This window comes from Coregonus lavaretus, assembly GCF_964263955.1.
Source record: "Coregonus lavaretus genome assembly, contig: HAP1_SCAFFOLD_47, whole genome shotgun sequence".
NCBI classification, from domain to species: Eukaryota; Metazoa; Chordata; class Actinopteri; order Salmoniformes; family Salmonidae; genus Coregonus; species Coregonus lavaretus.
Window position 1 is genome coordinate 1,770,572 of NW_028161510.1, and position 23,982 is coordinate 1,794,553.

Below are 23,982 nucleotides of genomic sequence, written 5' to 3' on the forward strand. Positions count from 1 at the left end.
AGGTCTGGGAGGAGATCCCTCAGGAGACCATCCGCCACCTCATCAGGAGCATGCCCAGGCGTTGTAGGGAGGTCATACAGGCACGTGGAGGCCACACACACTACTGAGCCTCATTTTGACTTGTTTTAAGGACATTACATCAAAGTTGGATCAGCCTGTAGTGTGGTTTCCACTTTAATTTTGAGGGTGACTCCAAATCCAGACCTCCATGGGTTGATAAATTTGATTTCCATTGATAATTTTTGTGTGATTTTGTTGTCAGCACATTCAACTATGTAAAGAAAAAAGTATTTAATAAGATTATTTCATTCATTCAGATCTATGATGTGTTATTTTAGTGTTCCCTTTATTTTTTTGAGCAGTGTATATACAAAATAAATGCTTTCATCTACACACACATATGCATACAGATATAATAGTGCTTGCTTTGCACACATATCCTGTTATTTGGTACTTTATGATGACTGAGTGAATTAGACAATGCAATGGAAGTTAATAAATACTGAAATTAACATGATCTGCAATTGAAAAACGTAGCATTTGATTTTCCGCCTGTCTGCAAGTGTAACCAGATACACTCCATGACCAAAGGTATGTGGACACCTGCTTGTCGAACATCTCATTCCAAAATCATGGAATACACCATCATGCTTTTGGGATAAGTGTCTTCAGATTCCACAATGCTTCTTTAGTTGTGGATGTTTCATGTAGTCAGCGTGTGTAACGACTGCTATAGTAGAACAATGTTTAGAACCCTACCAGCAGGTGGCATCCAAGCCTTACACATAACAGTGGACACTACATCACCACACTCCCTCTCTTGCTCTTTGGTCCTCATCTTTGTAAGTCATCTTGATTTAGCACCTGTGTGTTTTATCAGCCTTGAAAACATTGAAATAATATATCCTAAATAATTCATTTTCGTTCCTTCTTAGGCTCCCTGTCTGGCTCCTGACCTATTTAGAGTGTTTATATGCTGTTTAATATGACATGTAGTCTATTTGAAATGATGTTCGCTTCTTACATTCACCGTTTCATGTTTATTCAAATACTTTTCATTAAAATCCATAAGGTTCGGTTTCAATACTTAAAAACAACTGGTAGGTCCAGGTAGTCACAAAAATAGATGGGTGTTTGTTAAATTGTAATGAATGGAGCGAGTTTGGAGTAGTGTTTCTTTATTCCTGTGAGGGAGCCATGGGAAAGGACATGGAGCGCTGCACCTCTCATCGGGATTTCCAAACGCTCAACTCTGCTCACATGCTCTGTCCCCAACCAACTCTGGTGTGTTTTTTCTCTCTAAGTCCCGCCTCCTCTACATGCTGGACTGATCCATTCCGTTGTGGTGCGCCACGTGTTTGTTCTTGTGTCGTCGTGGCAACATGTCTTTCAGTTGGTAGTGGCCCATGCGGGTGTGTTTATAGTAAGAGGAGTAGATGAAACAGGAGATCACCAAGAGGATCACTATGGCAGCCGCCGCCAGCCCTGCAATGATGGGCAGGTAGTCCACTACAGGGCAGGAGAGGAGGAGAGGGAGAGGCAGAGGGGGAGAGGCAGAGGAGGAGAGGGAGGAGGGGAGGAGAGGCAGGGGGAGGAGGAGAGGGAGAGGCAGAGGGGAGAGAGGAGAGGAGGAGAGGGAGGAGGAGAGGCAGAGGGGAGAGAGGAGAGGAGGGGAGGGAGGAGGAGAGGGAGAGGCAGAGGGGAGAGAGGAGAGGAGGAGAGGGAGGAGGGGAGGAGAGGCAGGGGGAGGAGGAGAGGGAGAGGCAGAGGGGAGAGAGGAGAGGAGGAGAGGGAGGAGGAGAGGCAGAGGGGAGAGAGGAGAGGAGGGAGGAGGAGAGGGAGAGGCAGAGGGGAGAGAGGAGAGGAGGAGAGGGAGGAGGAGAGGCAGAGGGGAGAGAGGAGAGGAGGAGAGGGAGGAGAAGAGGGAGAGGCAGAGGGGAGAGAGGAGAGGAGGAGAGGGAGGAGGGGAGATACAGTGCATTCGGAAAGTATTCAGATCCCTTGACTTTTTCCACATTTTGTTACGTTACAGCATTATTTCCCCCCCCTCATCAATCTACACACAATACCCCATAATGACAAAGCGAAAACAGATGTTTAATTATTTTGCAAAAGTATTAAAAATAAAAAAACAGAAATACCATATTTATTCAGACCCTTTGCTATGAGACTCGAAATTGAGCTCAGGTGCATCCTGTTTCCATTGATCATCCATGAGACATTTCTACAACTTGATTGGAGTCCACCAGTGGTAAATTCAATTGATTGGACATGATTTGGAAAGGCACACAACTGTCTATATAAGGTCCAACAATTGACAGTGCATGTCAGAGCAAAAACCAAGCCATGAGGTCAAAGGAATTGTCAATAGAGCTCAGAGACAGGATTGTGTCGAGGCACAGATCTGGGGAAGGGTACCAAAACATTTCTGCAGCTTTGAAGGTCCCCAAGAACACAGTGGCCTCCATCATTCTTAAATGGAAGAAGTTTGGAACCACCAAGACTCTTCCTAGAGCTGGCCGCCCGGCCAAACTGAGCAATCAGGGGAGAAGGGCCTTGGTCAGGGAGGTGACCAAGAACCCGATGGTCACTCTGATAGAGCTCCAGAGTTCCTCTGTGGAGATGGGAGAACCTTCCAGAAGGACAACCATCTCTGCAGCACTCCACCAAACAGGCCTTTATGGTAGAGTGGCCAAACGGAAGCCACTCCTCAGTAAAAGGCACATGACAGCCCGCTTGGAGTTTGCCAAAAGGCACCTAAAGGACTCTCAGACCATGAGAAACAAGATTCTCTGGTCTGATGAAATCAAGATTGAACTCTTTGGCCTGAATGCCAAGCGTCACGTGTGGAGGAAACCTGCCACCATCCCTACGGTGAAGCATGGTGGTGGCAGCATTATGCTGTGGGGATGTTTTTCAGCGGCGGGGACTGGGAGACTAGTCAGGATCGAGGGAAAGATGAACGGAGCAAAGTACAGAGAGATCCTTGATGAAAACCTGCACCAGAGCACTCAGGACCTCAGACTGGGGCGAAGGTTCACCTTCCAACAGGACAACGACCCTAAGCACACAGCCAAGACAACGCAGGAGTGGCTTCAGGACAAGTCTCTGAATATCCTTGAGTGGCCCAGCCAGAGCCCGGACTTGAACCCGATCAAACATCTCTGGAGAGACCTGAAAATAGCTGTGCAGCGACACTCCCCATCCAAACTGACAGAGCTTGAGGGGATCTGCAGAAAATAATGGGAGAAACTCCCCAAATACAGGTGTACCAAGCTTGTAGCGCCATACCCAAGAAGACTCGAGGCTGTAATCGTTGCCAAAGGTGCTTCAACAAAGTACTGAGTAAAGCGTCTGAATACTTATGTAAATGTGATATTTCAGGTTGTTTTTTATTATACATTTGCAAAAAGTTCTAAAAAACGTTTTTTGCTTTGTCATTATGGGGTATCGTGTGTAGATTGATGAGGGGGAAAAACGATTTAATCCATTTTAGAATAAGGCTGTAATGTAACAAAATGTGGAAAAAGTCAAGGGGTCTGAATACTTTCCGAATGCATTGTACATCAATAAACCAACCAACCAATCATTCAATCAACCATCCAACCAATAATCCATCCATCTCACCTGTGACCTCCACGTTAACAGTACAGGTGCTGTTTCCCAGGGGGTTGATAGCGATGCAAGTGTAATCTCCAGAGTGAGACTTCACCATGTTGGTGATGGTCACTACGGACCTCTCTTCCGTGGTGTTGGGGGCGGGGGCAGCTTGGGGTAGAAACCATTCATATGAGGGGGCGGGGTTACCCTTTGCACTACAGTTAATTGACAGGGTGTCGCCCTCTGTGATGCTCACGGAGAAACATCCAGGACACATAGTGATCTGAGGTTTGTCTAGAAGAGAGAGAGAGAGAGGAAGAGGGGAGGGGGGGAGAGAGAGAGGGAGAGAAGGGGGGGAGGAAGAGAGAGAGAGAAGGGGGGGGAGGAGAGAGAGAAGGGGGGGAGAGAGAGAGAGAAGGGGGGGAGGAAGAGAGAGAGAGGGGGGAGTGGGGGAGAGAGAGAGGGGGGGGAGAGGAAGAGAGAGAAGGGGGGGGAGGAAGAGAGAGAGAAGGGGGGGGAGAGAGAGGGGGGGGAGGAAGAGAGAGAGAGAAGGGGGGGAGGAAGAGAGAGAGAGAAGGGGGGGAGGAAGAGAGAGAGCGGGGGGAGAGGAAGAGAGAGAAGGGGGGGAGGAAGAGAGAGAGAGAAGGGGGGGGGAGAGAGAGAGGGGGGGAGAGGAAGAGGGGAGGGGGGGAGAGAGAGGGAGAGATGGAAAGGGAGAGAGGGGGGAGGGAGGGGGGAGGGGGGAGAGAGAAGGGGGGGGGAGAGAGAGAAGGGGGGGGAGGAAGAGAGAGAGAGAAGGGGGGGAGAGAGAGGGGAGGGGGGGGGGAGAGAGAGGGGAGGGGGGGGGGGAGAGAGAGAGGGGGGGAGAGAGAGGGAGAGATGGAAAGGGAGAGAGGGGGGAGGGGGGAGAGAGAGAGGGGGGGGGAGAGGAAGAGGGGAGGGGGGAGAGAGAAGGGGGGGAGAGAGAGAGAGGGGGGGAGAGAGAGGGGAGGGGGGGGAGAGAGAGAGAGAAGGGGGGGAGGAAGAGAGAGAGAGAAGGGGGGGAGAGAGAAGGGGGGGAGGAAGAGAGAGAGAGAAGGGGGGGAGAGAGAAGGGGGGGAGAGAGAGAGGGGAGGGGGGGGGAGAGAGAGGGGGGGGAGGGGGGGAGAGAGAGGGGGGGGAGAGAGAGGGAGAGATGGAAAGGGAGAGAGGGGGGAGGGGGGAGAGAGAAGGGGGGGAGAGAGAGGGGGGGAGAGGGGGGGGGGGAGAGAGAGAGAGAAGGGGGGGGAGGGAGAGAGAGAGAAGGGGGGGAGAGAGGGGGGGGGGAGAGAGGGGAGGGGGGAGAGAGAGAGGGGAGGGGGGGGGAGAGAGGGGGGGGGAGAGAGAGGAGGGGGGGAGAGAGAGAGAGAGAGGAAGAGAGGGGGGGGAGAGAGAGAGGGGGGGAGAGAGAGGGGAGGGAGAGAGGGAGAGGGGGGAGGGAGAGAGAGAGGGAGAGAGAGAGAGACAGAGAGAGAGAGGGAGAGGGGGGAGAGAGAGAGAGGGAGAGGGGGGAGAGAGAGAGAGGGGGGGGAGGGGGGAGGGAGAGAGGGGGGGGAGGGGGGAGGGAGAGAGGGAGAGGGGGGAGGGAGAGAGAAGACAGAGGGAGAGAGAGGGGGGAGGGGGGAGGGAGAGAGGGGGGGGGAGGGGGGAGGGATAGAGGGAGAGGGGGGAGGGAGAGAGGGAGAGAGAGAGAGAGAGAGAGGGAGAGGGGGGAGAGAGAGGGAGAGGGGGGAGAGAGAGAGGGGGAGAGAGAGAGATAGGGAGGTAGAGGGGGAGAGAGGGAGATAGGGGGGGAGAGAGAGAGCGAGAGAGAGAGAGCGAGAGAGAGAGAGCGAGAGAGAGAGAGAGAGAGGGGGGGGAGAGAGAGAGAGAGAGGGGGGGGGGAAGAGAGAGAGAGAGAGAGGGGGGAGAGAGAGAGAAACAGAGAGAGAGAGACAGAGAGAGAGGGAGAGAGAGGAGGAGAGAGAGGAGGAGAGAGGGGAGAGAGGGAGAGAGAGAAGACACAGAGAGAGAGAGAGAGACAGAGAGAGAGAGAGGGAGAGGGGGGAGAGAGAGGGGGGGAGAGAGAGGGGGGGAGAGAGAGAGATAGATAGGGAGAGAGGGAAATAGGGGGGAGAGAGAGAGAGAGGGGGAGAGAGAGAGAGAGGGGGAGGGGGAGAGAGAGAGGGCGCGAGAGAGGGGGAGAGAGAGGGAGAAAGAGAGAGAGAGAGATAGGGAGAGAGGGAGATAGGGGGAGAGAGAGAGGGGGAGAGAGGGAGAGAGAGAGGGGGGAGATAGATGAGAGAGAGAGAAACAGAGAGAGAGAGAGAGAAAGAGAAAGAGAAAGAGATATGAGAAACAAGTTGATTAATGACAGAATATGAAGTGAAAACAACATCAGGCAACATCATGACTCATCTGGTATCTAACTAACAGTTGTACAAAATGTGTGGAGACAGAGAACCAGATGGACTCACAGTGCACAGAGATGTTGAGGCGGTCTGATTCCATTACAGGAGGAGGTTGGGGTCCCTCTGGTCCCAGAACCAACATGGCTGAACACCACAACTGGGCCCCATCATCATCTCTACTAGGGGTGAAGTCCAGGGTATAGGTCCCATTCACTGGTGTCGTGATGTTGTCCTTGGAGTTCTGTTTTGTGCCTAATTCTGTCTGTTCACCACCGGTATTGACTTTGTAGAAGGTCACCCTGAGTCTCTCAATAGGAGCGATGTTCTGGAAGAGACACTGTAACTGGTTCTGATGCTGCTCAACCATCGGATCAGGGTGACTCATATAGCTGATGGACACAAAGTCTGGAAGCTCTGTGGAGGAATGGACACACACACGAAGGTTCACCTTCCAACAGGACAACGACCCTAAGCACACAGCCAAGACAACGCAGGAGTGGCTTCAGGACAAGTCTCTGAATATCCTTGAGTGGCCCAGCCAGAGCCCGGACTTGAACCCGATCAAACATCTCTGGAGAGACCTGAAAATAGCTGTGCAGCGACGCTCCCCATCCAACCTGGCAGAGCTTGAGGGGATCTGCAGAAAATAATGGGAGAAACTCCCCAAATACATATGTGCCAAGCTTGTAGCGCCATACCCAAGAAGACTCGAGGCTGTAATCGTTGCCAAAGGTGCTTCAAAGTACTGAGTAAAGCGTCTGAATACTTATGTAAATGTGATATTTCAGGTTGTTTTTTATTATACATTTGCAAAAAGTTCTAAAAAACGTTTTTTGCTTTGTCATTATGGGGTATCGTGTGTAGATTGATGAGGGGAAAAAACTATTTAATCCATTTTAGAATAAGGCTGTAATGTAACAAAATGTGGAAAAAGTCAAGGGGTCTGAATACTTTCCGAATGCACTGTACATCAATAAACCAACCAACCAATCATTCAATCATCCATCCAACCAATAATCCATCCATCTCACCTGTGACCTCCACGTTAACAGTCCAGGTGCTGTTTCCCAGGGGGTTGATAGCGATGCAGGTGTACTCTCCAGAGTGAGACTTCACCATGTTGGTGATGGTCACTATGGATCTGTCTTCTGTGGTGTTGGGGGCGGGGGCAGCTTGGGTAGAAACCAATCGTATGAGGGGGCGGGGTTACCCTTTGCACTACAGTTAATTGACAGGGTGTCGCCCTCTGTGATGCTCACGGAGAAACATCCAGGACACATAGTGATCTGAGGTTTGTCTAGAAGAGAGAGAGGAAGAGAGAGAGATAAGGGGGGGGGGGGGAGAGAGAGGAAGAGGGGAGGGGGGGGAGAGAGAGAGGGAGAGAAGGGGGGGGAGGAAGAGAGAGAGAGAAGGGGGGGAGGAGAGAGAGAAGGGGGGGGAGAGAGAGGGGAGGGGGGGAGAGAGAGAGGGGAGGGGGGGGGGAGAGAGAGAAGGGGGGGGAGAGAGAGAAGGGGGGGGAGAGATAGAGAAAGAGAGAGAGAGAGAGAGGAAGAGAGGGGAGGGGGGGAGAGAGAGAGAGGGGGGGGGAGAGAGAGGGGAGAGAGGGAGAGATAGAGAGGGAGAGGGGAGGGAGAGAGGGAGAGGGGGGAGGGAGAGAGGGAGAGGGGGGAGGGAGAGAGGGAGAGAGAGAGAAGACAGAGGGAGAGAGAGAGAGACAGAGAGAGAGAGAGGGAGAGGGGGGAGAGAGGGAGAGAGAGAGGGAGAGGGGGGAGAGAGAGAGAGGGGGGAGAGAGAGAGAGGGGGGAGAGAGAGAGATAGGGAGATAGAGGGGGAGAGAGGGAGATAGGGGGGGAGAGAGAGAGCGAGAGGGGGGAGAGAGAGCGAGAGAGAGAGAGAGAGAGAGAGAGAGGGGGGGAGAGAGATGGAGAGAGATAAAGATTGAGAGAGAAGGAGACAGAGAGAGAGAGGGGGGGAGAGAGAGAGAGAGAGGGGGGAAGAGAGAGAGAGGGGGGGAGAGGGAGAGAGAGAGAGGGAGAGAGAGGAGATAGAGAGAGAGAGGGGAGAGAGGGAGAGAGAGAAGACACAGAGAGAGAGAGAGAGAGACAGAGAGAGGGAGAGAGAGGAGAGAGAGAGAGAGGGGAGGAGAGAGAGGGGGGAGGGAGAGAGAGGGGAGGGAGAGAGAGGGGAGAGAGGGAGAGAGAGAAGACACACAGAGAGATAGAGAGAGAGAGAGAGACAGAGAGAGAGAGAGAGAGAGAGAGAGAGGGAGAGAGAGGGGGGAGAGAGAGAGAGAGGGGGAGATAGGGGGAGAGAGAGAGAGCGCGAGAGAGAGAGGGGGAGAGAGAGAGAGAGCGCGAGAGAGAGAGGGGGAGAGAGAGAGAGGGAGAGAGAGATAGAGAGAGAGGGGGAGAGAGGGAGATAGGGGGAGAGCGAGAGAGAGAGGGAGAGAGAGAGGGGGGAGATAGATGAGAGAGAGAGAGACAGAGAGAGAGAGAGAGGGAGAGAGAGAGGGGGGGAGATAGATGAGAGAGAGAGAGACAGAGAGAGAGAGAGAGAGAGAGAGAGAGAGAGGAGAGAGAGAGAGAGAGAGAGAGAGAGAGAGAGAGAGAGAGAGAGAGAGAGAGAGAGAGAAAGAGAAAGAGAGATGAGAAAAAAGTTGATTAATGACAGAATATGAAGTGAAAACAACATCAGGCAACATCATGACTCATCTGGTATCTAACTGACAGTTGTACAAAATGTGTGGAGACAGAGAACCAGATGGACTCACAGTGCACAGTGATGTTGAGGCGGTTTGATTTCATTACAGGAGGAGGTTGGGGTCCCTCTGGTCCCAGAACCAACATGGCTGAACACCACAACTGGGCCCCATCATCATCTCTACTAGGGGTGAAGTCCAGGGTATAGGTCCCATTCACTGGTGTCTTGATGTTGTCCGTGGAGTTCTGTTGTGTGCCTAATTCTGTCTGTTCACCACCGGTATTGACTTTGTAGAAGGTCACCCTGAGTCTCTCAATAGGAGCGATGTTCTGGACGAGACAATGTAAATGGTTCTGATGCTGCTCAACCATCGGATCAGGGTGACTCCTATAGCTGATGGACACAAAGTCTGGAAGCTCTGTGGAGGAATGGACACACACACAGTGATTTAACGGTGCCATACTGCAGTATACATTCAGAAACACCAGTGAAGATAAGAGAGAGACGTCACTCACTATAAACTGTGATGTCCAGCTGTTTCTGACACACGCCTCCATCTGTGAAGCACGTAGGTTTGATATTCCAGTCAGTCACTCTGTTAAATCAAAATAAATATTGAAAGTGCATTTAAAATAAATCAATGAAAATAAAGGATATTGAAGCTAAATCACAGTAAAACATTCATTAAAGGTCATTGAAGCTAAATCACAGTAAAACATTCATTAAAGGCCATTAAAGCTAAATAACAGTAAAACATTCATTAAAGGCCATTGAAGCTAAATCACAGTAGAATCAAGTTAAAAAGGTGGGATTTTTTAACAAGTTTTAAAAGTCTCGGCTGTGTCTGCCCCTCTTACGTTTGGAAGCTCCAGTTTAGGAACTTCTCCTTATTGTCTGTTAGACCCACCCCTCCATGGGTCGCCTCCCAGCCCATTTGCTGAGGCGGATCGGAGGTGCATTTGGCTGAAGCTGGGTCTCCATACTTCACCACCAGCCTGACAGGACTAACCACCAGGCACTCAGCATCTGGATGACCAAGGTCAAGTTAAAACTTTATTGTTCTGTTATTGTTGATTTTATTGTTCAAACGAAACAGGACAATGTTATTGTCTAATGTTTATCTATCTGCATGTTAATCAACCACATGTTACACTCCATAACCCAGAAATAGACACACACACAAGAACACAAACACACACACACAACATGATACAGTATGTCTCCAATACTAGCAGACCCCATGCTTCAAATGACCTCTAGTTATCACTATGGCAACACAGACAACATCTGGACCCTCCTCTTCCTGCCATTGTGCTCTGTGACTCCACACACACACACACACACACACACAGAACCTGTTGAAGCAACCTCTGCCTAGCATTCAACAATCATAACATGTTAAATTTGTGACTAGCCTACATCTAGGGAGTCAAAGAGGAGGATACATTCCTAAAGAATTTGAACAGGGGCGTAGAGGCCAGATCCACTCAGAACCTTTGGACTCCAAATTCTGTTCTATTTCACTCTGCCCTAATAAGTGCCACGTAACACACAGGCTTTCCAATTGATTAATTAAAAAAATACTTTATATTAAATACATAAAGTACTAAAATATCAAAACGGAACAGAAAAACACCTGAGCTATTAGGAGTCGATTGCGTCAATCTAATGAATATAGTAATAGAATCGCCATCTTTTTTGTATGGGCTGCGTCTCAATCTACCGCATCTGCCTATGTCGGCATTCTGCATCTGCGGTGGAAAGTGGCAGAGCTACAGTGTAAAGATGAGACTCTCACGAATACGATAGTGTTCTCCGTTTTGCTCTACGACCCCCAGAAGCCCCACAGGACTCGTCTGAAGTCGGTACCGCCGATGTGCCAACTTCTGTCTGTAGCGTCCAAACCGTTTGGGCTACACACTAACAAGACCCCATTATGGAAAGGGGAGATTCTCACCCAAAAAAAAAAAAAAAACATTAAAATATATATTTCCTTTTAAATATTTTTGGGGGATACTTACAGAAATCCTAAAATCAAATAGCTAAATTATCCATGGTATGACCATCTTAAAACAATTCCATATGTTAGCTTAGTATTATCCCCCCCCCCCCCCCCCTAGAACAGAAGTCTAATTTACCAAACACCTGTATCACAACGTTGTACTGGAACAGAAGTCTAACTTACCAAGCACCTGTATCACAACGTTGTACTGGAACAGAAGTCTAACTTACCAAGCACCTGTATCACAACGTTGTACTGGAACAGAAGTCTAACTTACCAAACACCTGTATCACAACGTTGTACTGGAACAGAAGTCTAACTTACCAAACACCTGTATCACAACGTTGTACTGGAACAGAAGTCTAACTTACCAAGCACCTGTATCACAACGTTGTACTGGAACAGAAGTCTAACTTACCAAGCACCTGTATCACAACATTGTACTGGAACAGAAGTCTAATTTACCAAACACCTGTATCACAACGTTGTACTGGAACAGAAGTCTAACTTACCGGTGATGTCACAATACAGAGACAATAATGAAACAAGTATTACGATCTCCATTTCCCCTAATAATCACTGAGCGTCCCTCAGTGTAGTATACTGTATTCTGTTAGGCTTGCTGAATATTTTTTACTGGAAACTCCCCAACGACTCCTCCTCCTCTCTCTCTCTCTCTCTCCTCCTTCTCTAAGGGCAGTGAGGGAGGACAGGATGGGGGGGAAGTGTAGTAGGTTCCTGTCGGTGTCATTGGTTTGGAATTTCACAAAAATCTAGAGAATAATGATGTTCTGTTACTCCCCGAGACCGGAAACATAATAATTATGTGTGACAGTACAGGCTAAAGAGAGTGAGTGAGTGAGTGAGTGAGTGAGTGAGTGAGTGAGTGAGTGAGAGACAGAGAGAGAAAGAGAGAGGGAGATGGGGAGAGAAAGAGAAATGGGGAGAGAGAGAGAGAGATGGGGAGAGAGAGAGAAATGGGGAGAGAGAGAGAGATGGGGAGAGAGAGGGAGATGGGGAGAGAGAGGGAGATGGGGAGAGAGAGGGAGATGGGGAGAGAGAGGGAGATGGGGAGAGAGAGAGAAATGGGGAGAGAGAGAGAGATGGGGAGAGAGAGAGATGGGGAGAGAGAGAGAGATGGGGAGAGAGAGGGAGATGGGGAGAGAGAGAGAGATGGGGAGAGAGAGAAAGATGGGGAGAGAGAGAGAGAGAGAGATGGGGAGAGAGAGAGAGAGAGAGATGGGGAGAGAGAGGGAGATGGGGAGAGAGAGAGTTGGGGAGAGAGAGAGAAATGGGGAAAGACAGAGAGTTGGGGAGAGAGAGAAATAACAGGGGAGGTTAGCATTTTTTTGGGGGTATGATATTTGTGCGCTGGGGAGCAAAACAGAACTGAGGAAGTTGATTAGATCTGAATACACACACCCATGCACTGTAATGGTGAAATAGAAACTAACTCTGACTGTTAATTTGCCTCAGTGGATGATGGTGGAGAGGAAGTGGAGGACTAATGACTAATAACAAACACTAACAGACATACTGACAGACATACTGACACAGACATACTGACAGACATACTGACACAGACATACTGACAGAGACATACTGACAGACATACTGACAGACATACTGACAGACATACTGACAGACATACTGACAGACATACTGACACAGACATACTGACAGACATACTGACAGACATACTGACACAGACATACTGACACAGACATACTGACACAGACATACTGACAGACATACTGACAGACATACTGACACAGACATACTGACACAGACATACTGACACAGACATACTGACAGACATACTGACAGACATACTGACACAGACATACTGACAGACATACTGACAGAGACATACTGACACAGACATACTGACACAGACATACTGACACAGACATACTGACAGACATACTGACACAGACATACTGACACAGACATACTGACACAGACATACTGACAGAGACATACTGACACAGACATACTGACAGACATACTGACACAGACATACTGACAGACATACTGACAGACATTCTGACACAGACATACTGACACAGACATACTGGCACAGACATACTGACAGACATACTGACACAGACATACTGACACAGACATACTGACACAGACATACTGACACAGACATAATGACAGACATACTGACACAGACATACTGACACAGACATACTGACACAGACATACTGACAGACATACTGACACAGACATACTGACAGACATACTGACACAGACATACTGACACAGACATACTGACAGACATACTGACAGACATACTGACACAGAATGACAGACATACTGACAGACATACTGACACAGACATACTGACAGAGATACTGACAGACATACTGACAGACATACTGACAGACATACTGACACAGACATACTGACAGACATACTGACAGACATACTGACACATACATACTGACAGACATACTGACAGACATACTGACAGACATACTGACAGACATACTGACACAGACATACTGACAGACATACTGACAGAGACATACTGACAGACATACTGACAGAGACATACTGACAGACATACTGACAGACATACTGACACAGACATACTGACAGACATACTGACAGACATACTGACAGACATACTGACAGACATACTGACACAGACATACTGACAGACATACTGACAGAGACATACTGACAGACATACTGACAGAGACATACTGACAGAGACATACTGACAGACATACTGACAGACATACTGACAGACATACTGACAGACATACTGACACAGACATACTGACAGACATACTGACAGACATACTGACAGACATACTGACACAGACATACTGACACAGACATACTGACAGACATACTGACACAGACATACTGACACAGACATACTGACAGACATACTGACACAGACATACTGACAGACATACTGACAGACACACAGACAGACATACTGACACAGACATACTGACAGACATACTGACAGACAAACTGACAGACATACTGACACAGACATACTGACACAGACATACTGACAGACACACAGACACAGACATACTGACAGACATACTGACACAGACATACTGACAGACATACTGACAGACACACAGACAGACATACTGACACAGACATACTGACAGACATACTGACAGACAAACTGACAGACATACTGACACAGACATACTGACAGACACACAGACAGACATACTGACACAGACATACTGACAGACATACTGACAGACAAACTGACAGACATACTGACACAGACATACTGACACAGACATACTGACACAGACATACTGACAGACATACTGACAGACATACTGACACAGACATACTGACAGACATACTGACAGACATACTGACAGACATACTGACACAGACATACTGACACAGACATACTGACACAGACATACTGACAGACATACTGACACAGACATAATGACAGACATACTGACACAGACATACTGACAGACATACTGACAGACATACTGACACATACATACTGACAGACATACTGACAGACATACTGACAGACATACTGACAGACATACTGACACAGACATACTGACAGACATACTGACAGAGACATACTGACAGACATACTGACAGACATACTGACACAGACATACTGACAGACATACTGACAGACATACTGACAGACATACTGACAGACATACTGACACAGACATACTGACAGACATACTGACAGAGACATACTGACAGACATACTGACAGAGACATACTGACAGACATACTGACAGACATAATGACAGACATACTGACAGACATACTGACAGACATACTGACACAGACATACTGACAGACATACTGACAAAGACATACTGACAGACATACTGACAGACATACTGACAGACATACTGACACAGACATACTGACAGACATACTGACACAGACATACTGACACAGACATACTGACAGACATACTGACACAGACATACTGACAGACAAACTGACAGACATACTGACACAGACATACTGACAGACATACTGACAGACATACAGACAGACATACTGACACAGACATACTGACAGACATACTGACAGACAAACTGACAGACATACTGACACAGACATACTGACACAGACATACTGACAGACATACTGACAGACATACTGACACAGACATACTGACAGACATACTGACAGACATACTGACAGACATACTGACACAGACATACTGACACAGACATACTGACACAGACATACTGACACAGACATAATGACAGACATACTGACACAGACATACTGACAGACATACTGACAGACATACTGACACAGACATACTGACAGACATACTGACAGAGACATACTGACAGACATACTGACAGAGACATACTGACAGACATACTGACATACATACTGACAGACATACCGACAGACATACTGACAGACATACTGACACAGACATACTGACAGACATACTGACAAAGACATACTGACAGACATACTGACAGACATACTGACACAGACATACTGACAGACATACTGACACAGACATACTGACACAGACATACTGACACAGACATACTGACAGACAAACTGACAGACATACTGACACAGACATACTGACAGACATACTGACAGACATACTGACAGACATACTGACACAGACATACTGACAGACATACTGACACAGACATACTGACAGACATACTGACAGATATACTGACACAGACACACTGACAGACATACTGACACAGACATACTGACACAGACATACTGACACAGACATACTGACAGACATACTGACACAGACATACTGACAGACATACTGACAGACATACTGACACAGACATACTGACAGACATACTGACAGACATACTGACACAGACATACTGACACAGACATACTGACAGACATACTGACACAGACATACTGACAGACATACTGACAGACATACTGACACAGACATACTGACAGACATACTGACACAGACATACTGACACAGACATACTGACAGACATACTGACAGACATACTGACAGACATACTGACAGACATACTGACAGACATACTGACAGACACACTGACAGACATACTGACAGACATACTGACAGACATACTGACACAGACATACTGACAGACATACTGACACAGACATACTGACAGACATACTGACAGACATACTGACAGACATACTGACAGAGACATACTGACAGACATACTGACAGACATACTGACAGACATACTGACACAGACATACGGACAGACATACTGACACAGACATACTGACAGACATACTGACAGACATACTGACACAGACATACTGACAGACATACTGACATACATACTGACAGACATACTGACAGACATACTGACAGACATACTGACACAGACATACTGACAGACATACTGACAGACATACTGACAGACATACTGACAGACATACTGACAGACATACTGACACAGACATACTGACACAGACATACTGACAGACATACTGACAGACATACTGACACAGACATACTGACACAGACATACTGACAGACATACTGACAGACATACTGACAGACATACTGACACAGACATACTGACACAGACATACTGACACAGACATACTGACAGACATACTGACAGAGGATATGTATAAGGAAATAGACACCACCACCACACAACATTCCTGAACTACCTCTCTGTAATGTCAGCCCTCCTCCTCCTCCACTACGTCCCAAATGGCACCCTATTCCCTATATAGTGCACTACTATGACCAGTGGCCATGCACCATGTAGGGAATAGGGTGCCATTTGGGACTTAGCCTTCCAGGAGTTTATAATGTCTTCGTTAATGGTGCATTCAAGTAGTGTTCAGTCAGATTCTCAGATGTACCTCTCACTCCCTCTGCCCTCTCTACCCTCCCTCTGCCCTCTCTCCCTCTCTCTACCCTCTCTCTACCCTCCCTCTGCCCTCTCTCTCCCCTCTCTCTACCCTCCCTCTGCCCTCTCTACCCTCCCTCTGCCCTCTCTCCCTCTCTCTCCCTCTCTCTACCCTCCCTCTGCCCTCTCTCCCTCTCTCTACCCTCCCTCTGCCCTCTCTCTGCCCTCTCTCCCTCTCTCTACCCTCCCTCTGCCCTCTCTCTGCCCTCTCTCCCTCTCTCTACCCTCTCTCTACCCTCCCTCTGCCCTCTCTCTGCCCTCTCTCCCTCTCTCTACCCTCTCTCTACCCTCCCTCTGCCCTCTCTCCCTCTCTCTACCCTCTCTCTACCCTCCCTCTGCCCTCTCTCCCTCTCTCTACCCTCTCTCTACCCTCCCTCTGCCCTCTCTCCCTCTCTCTACCCTCTGCACTCTCCCCCCCCCCTCTGCCCTCTCTCCCCTCTCCATCTACCCTCTCTCTCTCCCTGACCTCTCTCTACCTTCCCTCTGCCCCCCCCTCCCTACCCTCTCTCTACCCTCCCTCTGCCCTCTCTCCCTCTCTCTACCCTCTGCACTCTCCCCCCCCCTGCCCTCTCTCCCCTCTCTCTCTCCCTCTCTCTGACCTCTCTCTACCCTCTGCCCTCTCCCCCCTGCGCTCTCTCCCCTCTCCATCTACCCTCTCTCTCTCCCTCCCTCTGACCTCTCTCCCTCTCTCCCCCCTCACCCCCCCCCCCCTCTCTGAGTGGTACGTATTTACTCAGAGGAAGGGAGAGTTTCTTATCAGAAGGGAAATTCAAACACAGACACACAGAGTTTCCATCCAGCAGAAACAAAGGACTACTGCTGCTGGGAGTGGAGAGGCAGGGTGAGCCATGAAACAGAAAAAGTTAGGGCTCTGGTTAAAAGTAGTATATAGGAAATAGGGTGCCATTTGGGACATGAACACCCTTGGCTTTGGTACTGACTACCCTTGGCTTTGGTACTGACTACCCTTGGCCTTGGTACTGACTACCCTTGGCCTTGGTACTGACTACCCTTGGCCTTGGTACTGACTACCCTTGATACTGACTACCCTTGGCCTTGATACTGACTACCCTTGGCCTTGGTACTGACTGCCCTTGGCCTTGATACTGACTACCATTGGCCTTGGTACTGACTACCCTTGGCTTTGGTACTGACTACCCTTGGCACTGACTACCCGTGGCCTTGGTACTGACTACCCTTGGCCTTGATACTGACTACCCTTGGCCTTGGTACTGACTACCCGTGGCCTTGGTACTGACTACCCGTGGCCTTGGTACTGACTACCCGTGGCCTTGGTACTGACTACCCTTGGCCTTGGTACTGACTACCCGTGGCCTTGGTACTGACTACCCTTGATACTGACTACCCTTGGCCTTGATAATGACTACCCTTGGCCTTGGTACTGACTACCCTTGGCTTTGGTACTGACTACCCTTGGCCTTGGTACTGACTACCCTTGGCCTTGGTACTGACTACCCTTGGCCTTGATACTGACTACCCTTGGCCTTGGTACTGACTACCCTTGGCATTGGTACTGACTACCCTTGGCCTTGGTACTGACTACCCTTGGCCTTGATACTGACTACCCTTGGCCTTGGTACTGACTACCCTTGGCCTTGGTACTGACTACCCTTGGCCTTGGTACTGACTAACCTTGGCCTTGGTACTGACTACCCTTGATACTGACTACCCGTGGCCTTGGTACTGACTACCCTTGGCCTTGATACTGACTACCCTTGGCCTTGGTACTGACTACCCTTGGCCTTGGTACTGACTACCCTTGGCCTTGAAACTGACTACCCTTGGCCTTGGTACAGACTACCCTTGGCCTTGGTACTGACTACCCTTGGCCTTGATACTGACTACCCTTGGCCTTGATACTGACTACCCTTGGCCTTGGTACTGACTACCCTTGGCCTTGGTACTGACTACCCTTGATACTGACTACCCTTGGCCTTGGTACTGACTACCCTTGGTACTGACTACCCTTGGCCTTGGTACTGACTACCCATGGCCTTGATATTGACTACCCTTGGCCTTGGTACTGACTACCCTTGGCCTTGGTACTGACTACCCTTGGCCTTGGTACTGACTACCCGTGGCCTTGGTACTGACTACCCTTGGCCTTGGTACTGACTACCCTACAGTGAGGGAAAAAGTATTTGATCCCCTGCTGATTTTGTACATTTGCCCACTGACAAAGAAATGATCAGTCTATAATTTTAATGGTAGGTTTATTTGAACAGTGAGAGACAGAATAACAACAAAAAAATCCAGAAAAACGCATGTCAAAAATGTTATAAATTGATTTGCATTTTAATGAGGGAAATAAGTATTTGACCACCTCTCAATCAGAAAGATTTCTGGCTCCCAGGTTTCTTTCATACAGGTAACGAGCTGAGATTAGGAGTACACTCTTAAAGGGAGTGCTCCTAATCAAAGCTTGTTACCTGTATAAAAGACACCTGTCCACAGAAGCAATCAATCAATCAGATTCCAAACTCTCCACCATGGCCAAGACCAAAGAGCTCTCCAAGGATGTCAGGGACAAGATTGTAGACCTACACAAGGCTGGAATGGGCTACAAGACCATCGCCAAGCAGCTTGGTGAGAAGGTGACAACAGTTGGTGCGATTATTTGCAAATGGAAGAAACACAAAATAACTGTCAATCTCCCTCGGCCTGGGGCTCCATGCAAGATCTCACCTCGTGGACTTGCAATGATCATGAGAACGGTGAGGAATCAGCCCAGAACTACACGGGAAGATCTTGTCAATGATCTCAAGGCAGCTGGGTCCATAGTCACCAAGAAAACAATTGGTAACACACTACGCCGTGAAGGACTGAAATCCTGCAGCGCCCGCAAGGTCCCCCTGCTCAAGAAAGCACATATACAGGCCCGTCTGAAGTTTGCCAATGAAACATCTGAATGATTCAGAGGAGACCTGGGTGAAAGTGTTGTGGTCAGATGAGACCAAAATCGAGCTCTTTGGCATCAACTCAACTCGCCGTGTTTGGAGGAGGAGGAATGCTGCCTATGACCCCAAGAACACCATCCCCACCGTCAAACATGGAGGTGGAAATATTATGCTTTGGGGGTGTTTTTCTGCTAAGGGGACAGGACAACTTCACCGCATCAAAGAGACGATGGACGGGGCCATGTACCGTCAAATCTTGGGTGAGAACCTCCTTCCCTCAGCCAGGGCATTGAAAATGGGTCGTGGATGGGTATTCCAGCATGACAATGACCCAAAACACACGGCCAAGGCAACAAAGGAGTGGCTCAAGAAGATGCACATTAAGGTCCTGGAGTGGCCTAGCCAATCTCCAGACCTTAATCCCATAGAAAATCTGTGGAGGGAGCTGAAGGTTCGAGTTGCCAAACGTCAGCCTCAAAACCTTAATGACTTGGAGAAGATCTGCAAAGAGGAGTGGGACAAAATCCCTCCTGAGATGTGTGCAAACCTGGTGGCCAACTACAAGAAACGTCTGACCTCTGTGATTGCCAACAAGGGTTTTTCCACCAAGTACTAAGTCATGTTTTGCAGAGGGGTCAAATACTTATTTCCCTAATTAAAATGCAAATCAATTTATAACATTTTTGACATGTGTTTTTCTGGATTTTGTTGTTGTTATTCTGTCTCTCACTGTTCAAATAAACCTACCATTAAAATTATAGACTGATCATGTCTTTGTCAGTGGGCAAACGTACAAAATCAGCAGGGGGATCAAATACTTTTTTCACTCACTGTATATGAAAGCCAACAATGCCAGTTGTAGCTAGTGTAGTGAAATGTTAGCTAATAGCACAAATTCGTTTTCATGATAAGGCAGCTGTGCTGCAGAACTCATCACGGCAGAACAGCTGACTGTTTCTAGCTGCGATGTTATCACGTTGGCCAAATGTTAAAACGTTGCGAGGCACAGTCACCGGCTGTCAGAGTCAGAAACATGCTGATGGCTTAGAACAGTCCCATAACTTCATCAACCTGCTACTGCAATGGCCATTCAAACAAGCACAAGGCTGCTAGCTGGAGAAAGTTTGCTCAGCTGATCAAGCAAGGTTTACCATAGTAGCCGTGTTTCTAGCAATCAGCCTGAGTAGCCAGTGCGTACCTTTGGGAGTAAGTGGATACCTAGTCAGTTGCACAACTGAATGCATTCAACCAAAATGTGTTTTTCCTCTGAATCAGAGAGGTGCGGGGGGATGCCTTAATCGACATCCATATCATCAGTGCCCGGGAAGCAGGTGCTGTTGGGAGGGCAAAATGCCTTGCTCAAGGGTACAACAGTGGATTTTTCGCTTTGCTGGCTCAGGGATTCGAACCAGCGACCTTTTAGTTAATGGCCATACGCTCTTAACAGCTAGGCTACCAGCTAGCCGGATAATTGCTGCGATGCGGTGCCTTTTCTGTGCCCAGGAAATATCACTTTTTTATTTAGTGTAAAATGTGGATTTCAAAAGGCTTTAAATACAAGGTCAGGTGTCCTTCACCTTAAAAACACACAAATATGGATCTTGAAAGGGAAATGTTATGCATTTAGATATTTTTTGTTGTTGTTGTGGTTGTAGGAGTTTTGTATCGCAGGGTGTTAAACATCAACTTCCACAACAAATATAAGCCTAAAAATAATAACATATTTAAAGTCGCTCTTCATCATTTTATATTTCTAGTTAAATTCTCTCTCATCAATAACGTTTTTTTTCATGATTATTGTATTTATTATTATTTTAAGATTTTCTGTGTCCCTGATATCACTTTCCACCATGTTAGTTTGATGTAATTCTCCATTTAAGAAAACAACCCCTTCCTACAATGACACCACATTCAGGAAGTGTCATAATTTATTTGGTGGGAAAACAATGGTGCAAAGCTACATACATATAAACACTCAGTTTGATCTATTTTTACATGTTTCATGTTGTTAGTCCCACTCATAAATTTCCACCCTGTTATGCAAAATTAACCACATTTTTTATGTTAAAATATGTTTAATAGAGAAGTTAAAATCCTGTTCAAGTGTTCACCATTATGCTAGCTTAATCTTGCTCACTCACAGTGCTATGGCTAACTTGAGCTCCAAATTTCCACCCTGTTAGGTTCCACCCTGTTAGGATTAACAGGTTGGAAAATGGACTCAAAAAAATAAGTGTCTGAGCTTAGATTTACATTTACGTCATTTAGCAGACGCTCTTATCCGGAGCGACTTACAAATTGGTGCATTCACCTCATAGCCAGTGGGATAACCACTTTACAATATTTTTTTTTGGGGGGGGGGGGGGTTGAAGGATTACTTTATCCTATCCCAGGTATTCCTTAAAGAGGTGGGGTTTCAAGTGTCTCCGGAAGGTGGTGAGTGACCTCCGCTGTCCTGGCATCGTGAGGGAGCTTGTTTCACCATTGGGGTGCCAGAGCAGCGAACAGTTTTGATTGGGCTGAGCGGGAACTGTGCTTCCGCAGAGGTAGGGGGTCCAGCAGGCCAGAGGTGGATGAACGCAATGCCCTCGTTTGGGTGTAGGGACTGATCAGAGCCTGAAGGTACGGAGGTGCCGTTCCCCTCACAGCTCCGTAGGCAAGCACCATGGTCTTGTAGCAGATGCGAGCTTCAACTGGAAGCCAGTGGAGTGTGCGGAGGAGCAGGGTGACGTGAGAGAACTTGGGAAGGTTGAACACCAGACGGGCTGCGGCATTCTGGATGAGTTGTAGGGTTTTAATGGCACAGGCAGGGAGCCCAGCCAACAGCGAGTTGCAGTAATCCAGACGGGAGATGACAAGTGCCTGGATTAGGACCTGTGCCGCTTCCTGTGTAAGGCAGGGTCGTACTCTCCGAATGTTGTAGAGCATGAACCTACAGGATTGGGTCACCGCCTTGATGTTAGCGGAGAACGACAGGGTGTTGTCCAGGGTCACGCCAAGGCTCTTTGCACTCTGGGAGGAGGACACCACGGAGTTGTCAACCGTGATGGTGAGATCATGGAACGGGCAGTCCTTCCCAGGGAGGAAGAGCAGCTCCGTCTTGCCGAGGTTCAGCTTGAGGTGGTGATCCGTAGTTGTGTGTCATCTGCGTAGCAATGATAGGAGAGGCTTGACCAATATGGGTCAGCTTGACCAATATGTTTTTCTGAAAGTCAAACATGTCATTTTTCGAATAGAATACAAAAAAAATTACGTTTCTTTCTCTCCAAAGGTTATGAGTTCCAGAAGTCACCACACTGTATGAATGACGCAGCCACACAATAAGGATTAGCCACGATAGTGAAATTTGTGGTTGGCCTTCAAAATAAAAGTCCACCATTGAAACTGATCCAAACGGATACAAACAGAGGAATAATGCCATATTTGGACTGCATAATGCTAAACACGTTTGGAATGTTGTTACATAACTTAAAAATAAATACAATAATTAATTAATTAGACAATAAACAGTAAAAAAAAATACTGTTAAAATCCCACTGTGGATGTTTTAGACTGCATAATTGCATTCAGGGACTACATACTGTACATCCTTACCTATGGAGTGCACCCATGAAATGGGTATCAGCCTATTCAGTGACAGATTCCAAAGAGTTTACACAAATATTAACATTATACAGTAGCTCATATATATATAGATACATGTTTTATTGACACATATGTACACCAGAAAGATGCAGTGAAATGTGTTGTTTTACAGGGTCAGCCATACTAGTGTGGCACCCCTGAAGCAATTGAGGGTTAAGTGCCTTGCTCAAGGGCACATCGACAGATTTTTCACCTTGTCGACTATATTATTATAATGTTATTATTGTGAGTTATTATTTTTCACCTTGTCGGCAATAACTTGTCGGCTAGTTATTGCAGGACTTTGAACCGCAAATTTATATATTGTGGTTAATCCTTATTGTGGCTAGCTTCACACAGGTCCAGTGCATAATCCCTACGAATTCCACGTTTGGTTAGACAGATGGCTGGTTTCCACTAGATAACACAGCCACAAAGTAGTTAATGAAAATAATTATTATGTTAGCAGAGTGGTTCAAGTTAGGGTTAGGCATAAGGTTAGCAGAGTAGTTCAAGTGAGGGTTAGGCATGAGGTTAGCAGAGTGGTTCAAGTTAGGGATAGGCATGAGGTTAGCAGAGTGGTTCAAGTTAGGGTTAGGCATGAGGTTAGCAGAGTGGTTCAAGTTAGGGTTAGGCATGAGGATAGCAGAGTGGTTCAAGTTAGGGTTAGGCATAAGGTTAGCAGAGTGGTTCAATTTAGGGTTAGGCATAAGGTTAGCAGAGTGGTTCAGGTTAGGGTTAGGCATAAGGTTAGCAGAGTGGTTCAAGTAAGGGTTAGGCATAAGGTTAGCAGAGTGGTTCAAGTTAGGGTTAGGCATAATGTTAGCAGA

At 47.7% G+C, this 23,982-nt stretch overlaps 2 protein-coding genes across 2 annotated transcripts in view; both read right to left on the minus strand.

Annotated features, from left to right (window-relative positions):
• Positions 1–327: 327 nt before the first annotated feature.
• On the minus strand, positions 328–7,127 carry LOC311120570 (cell adhesion molecule 3-like; the record flags this gene model as incomplete). The annotated part of the gene is made up of 4 exons (XM_084195160.1): positions 328–1,509; positions 3,628–3,894; positions 6,075–6,422; positions 7,040–7,127. 4 exons carry the CDS (start codon positions 7,125–7,127, stop codon positions 1,316–1,318), a joined length of 897 nt encoding a protein of 298 aa, XP_084051286.1. The 3' UTR covers positions 328–1,315.
• A 14-nt stretch (positions 7,128–7,141) lies between these two features.
• LOC311120553 (uncharacterized protein) overlaps positions 7,142–23,982 on the minus strand; it is a gene marked incomplete at its 3' end in the record, with an annotated part of 61,552 nt that continues 44,711 nt past the window's right edge. The window contains exons 7-8 of the mRNA XM_084195139.1: positions 8,779–9,126; positions 7,142–7,305 (exon numbers count right to left, since the gene is read on the minus strand). Coding sequence (XP_084051265.1) covers positions 7,142–7,305; positions 8,779–9,126 — 512 coding nt within the window. The remainder of the gene's footprint in view (positions 7,306–8,778; positions 9,127–23,982) is intronic.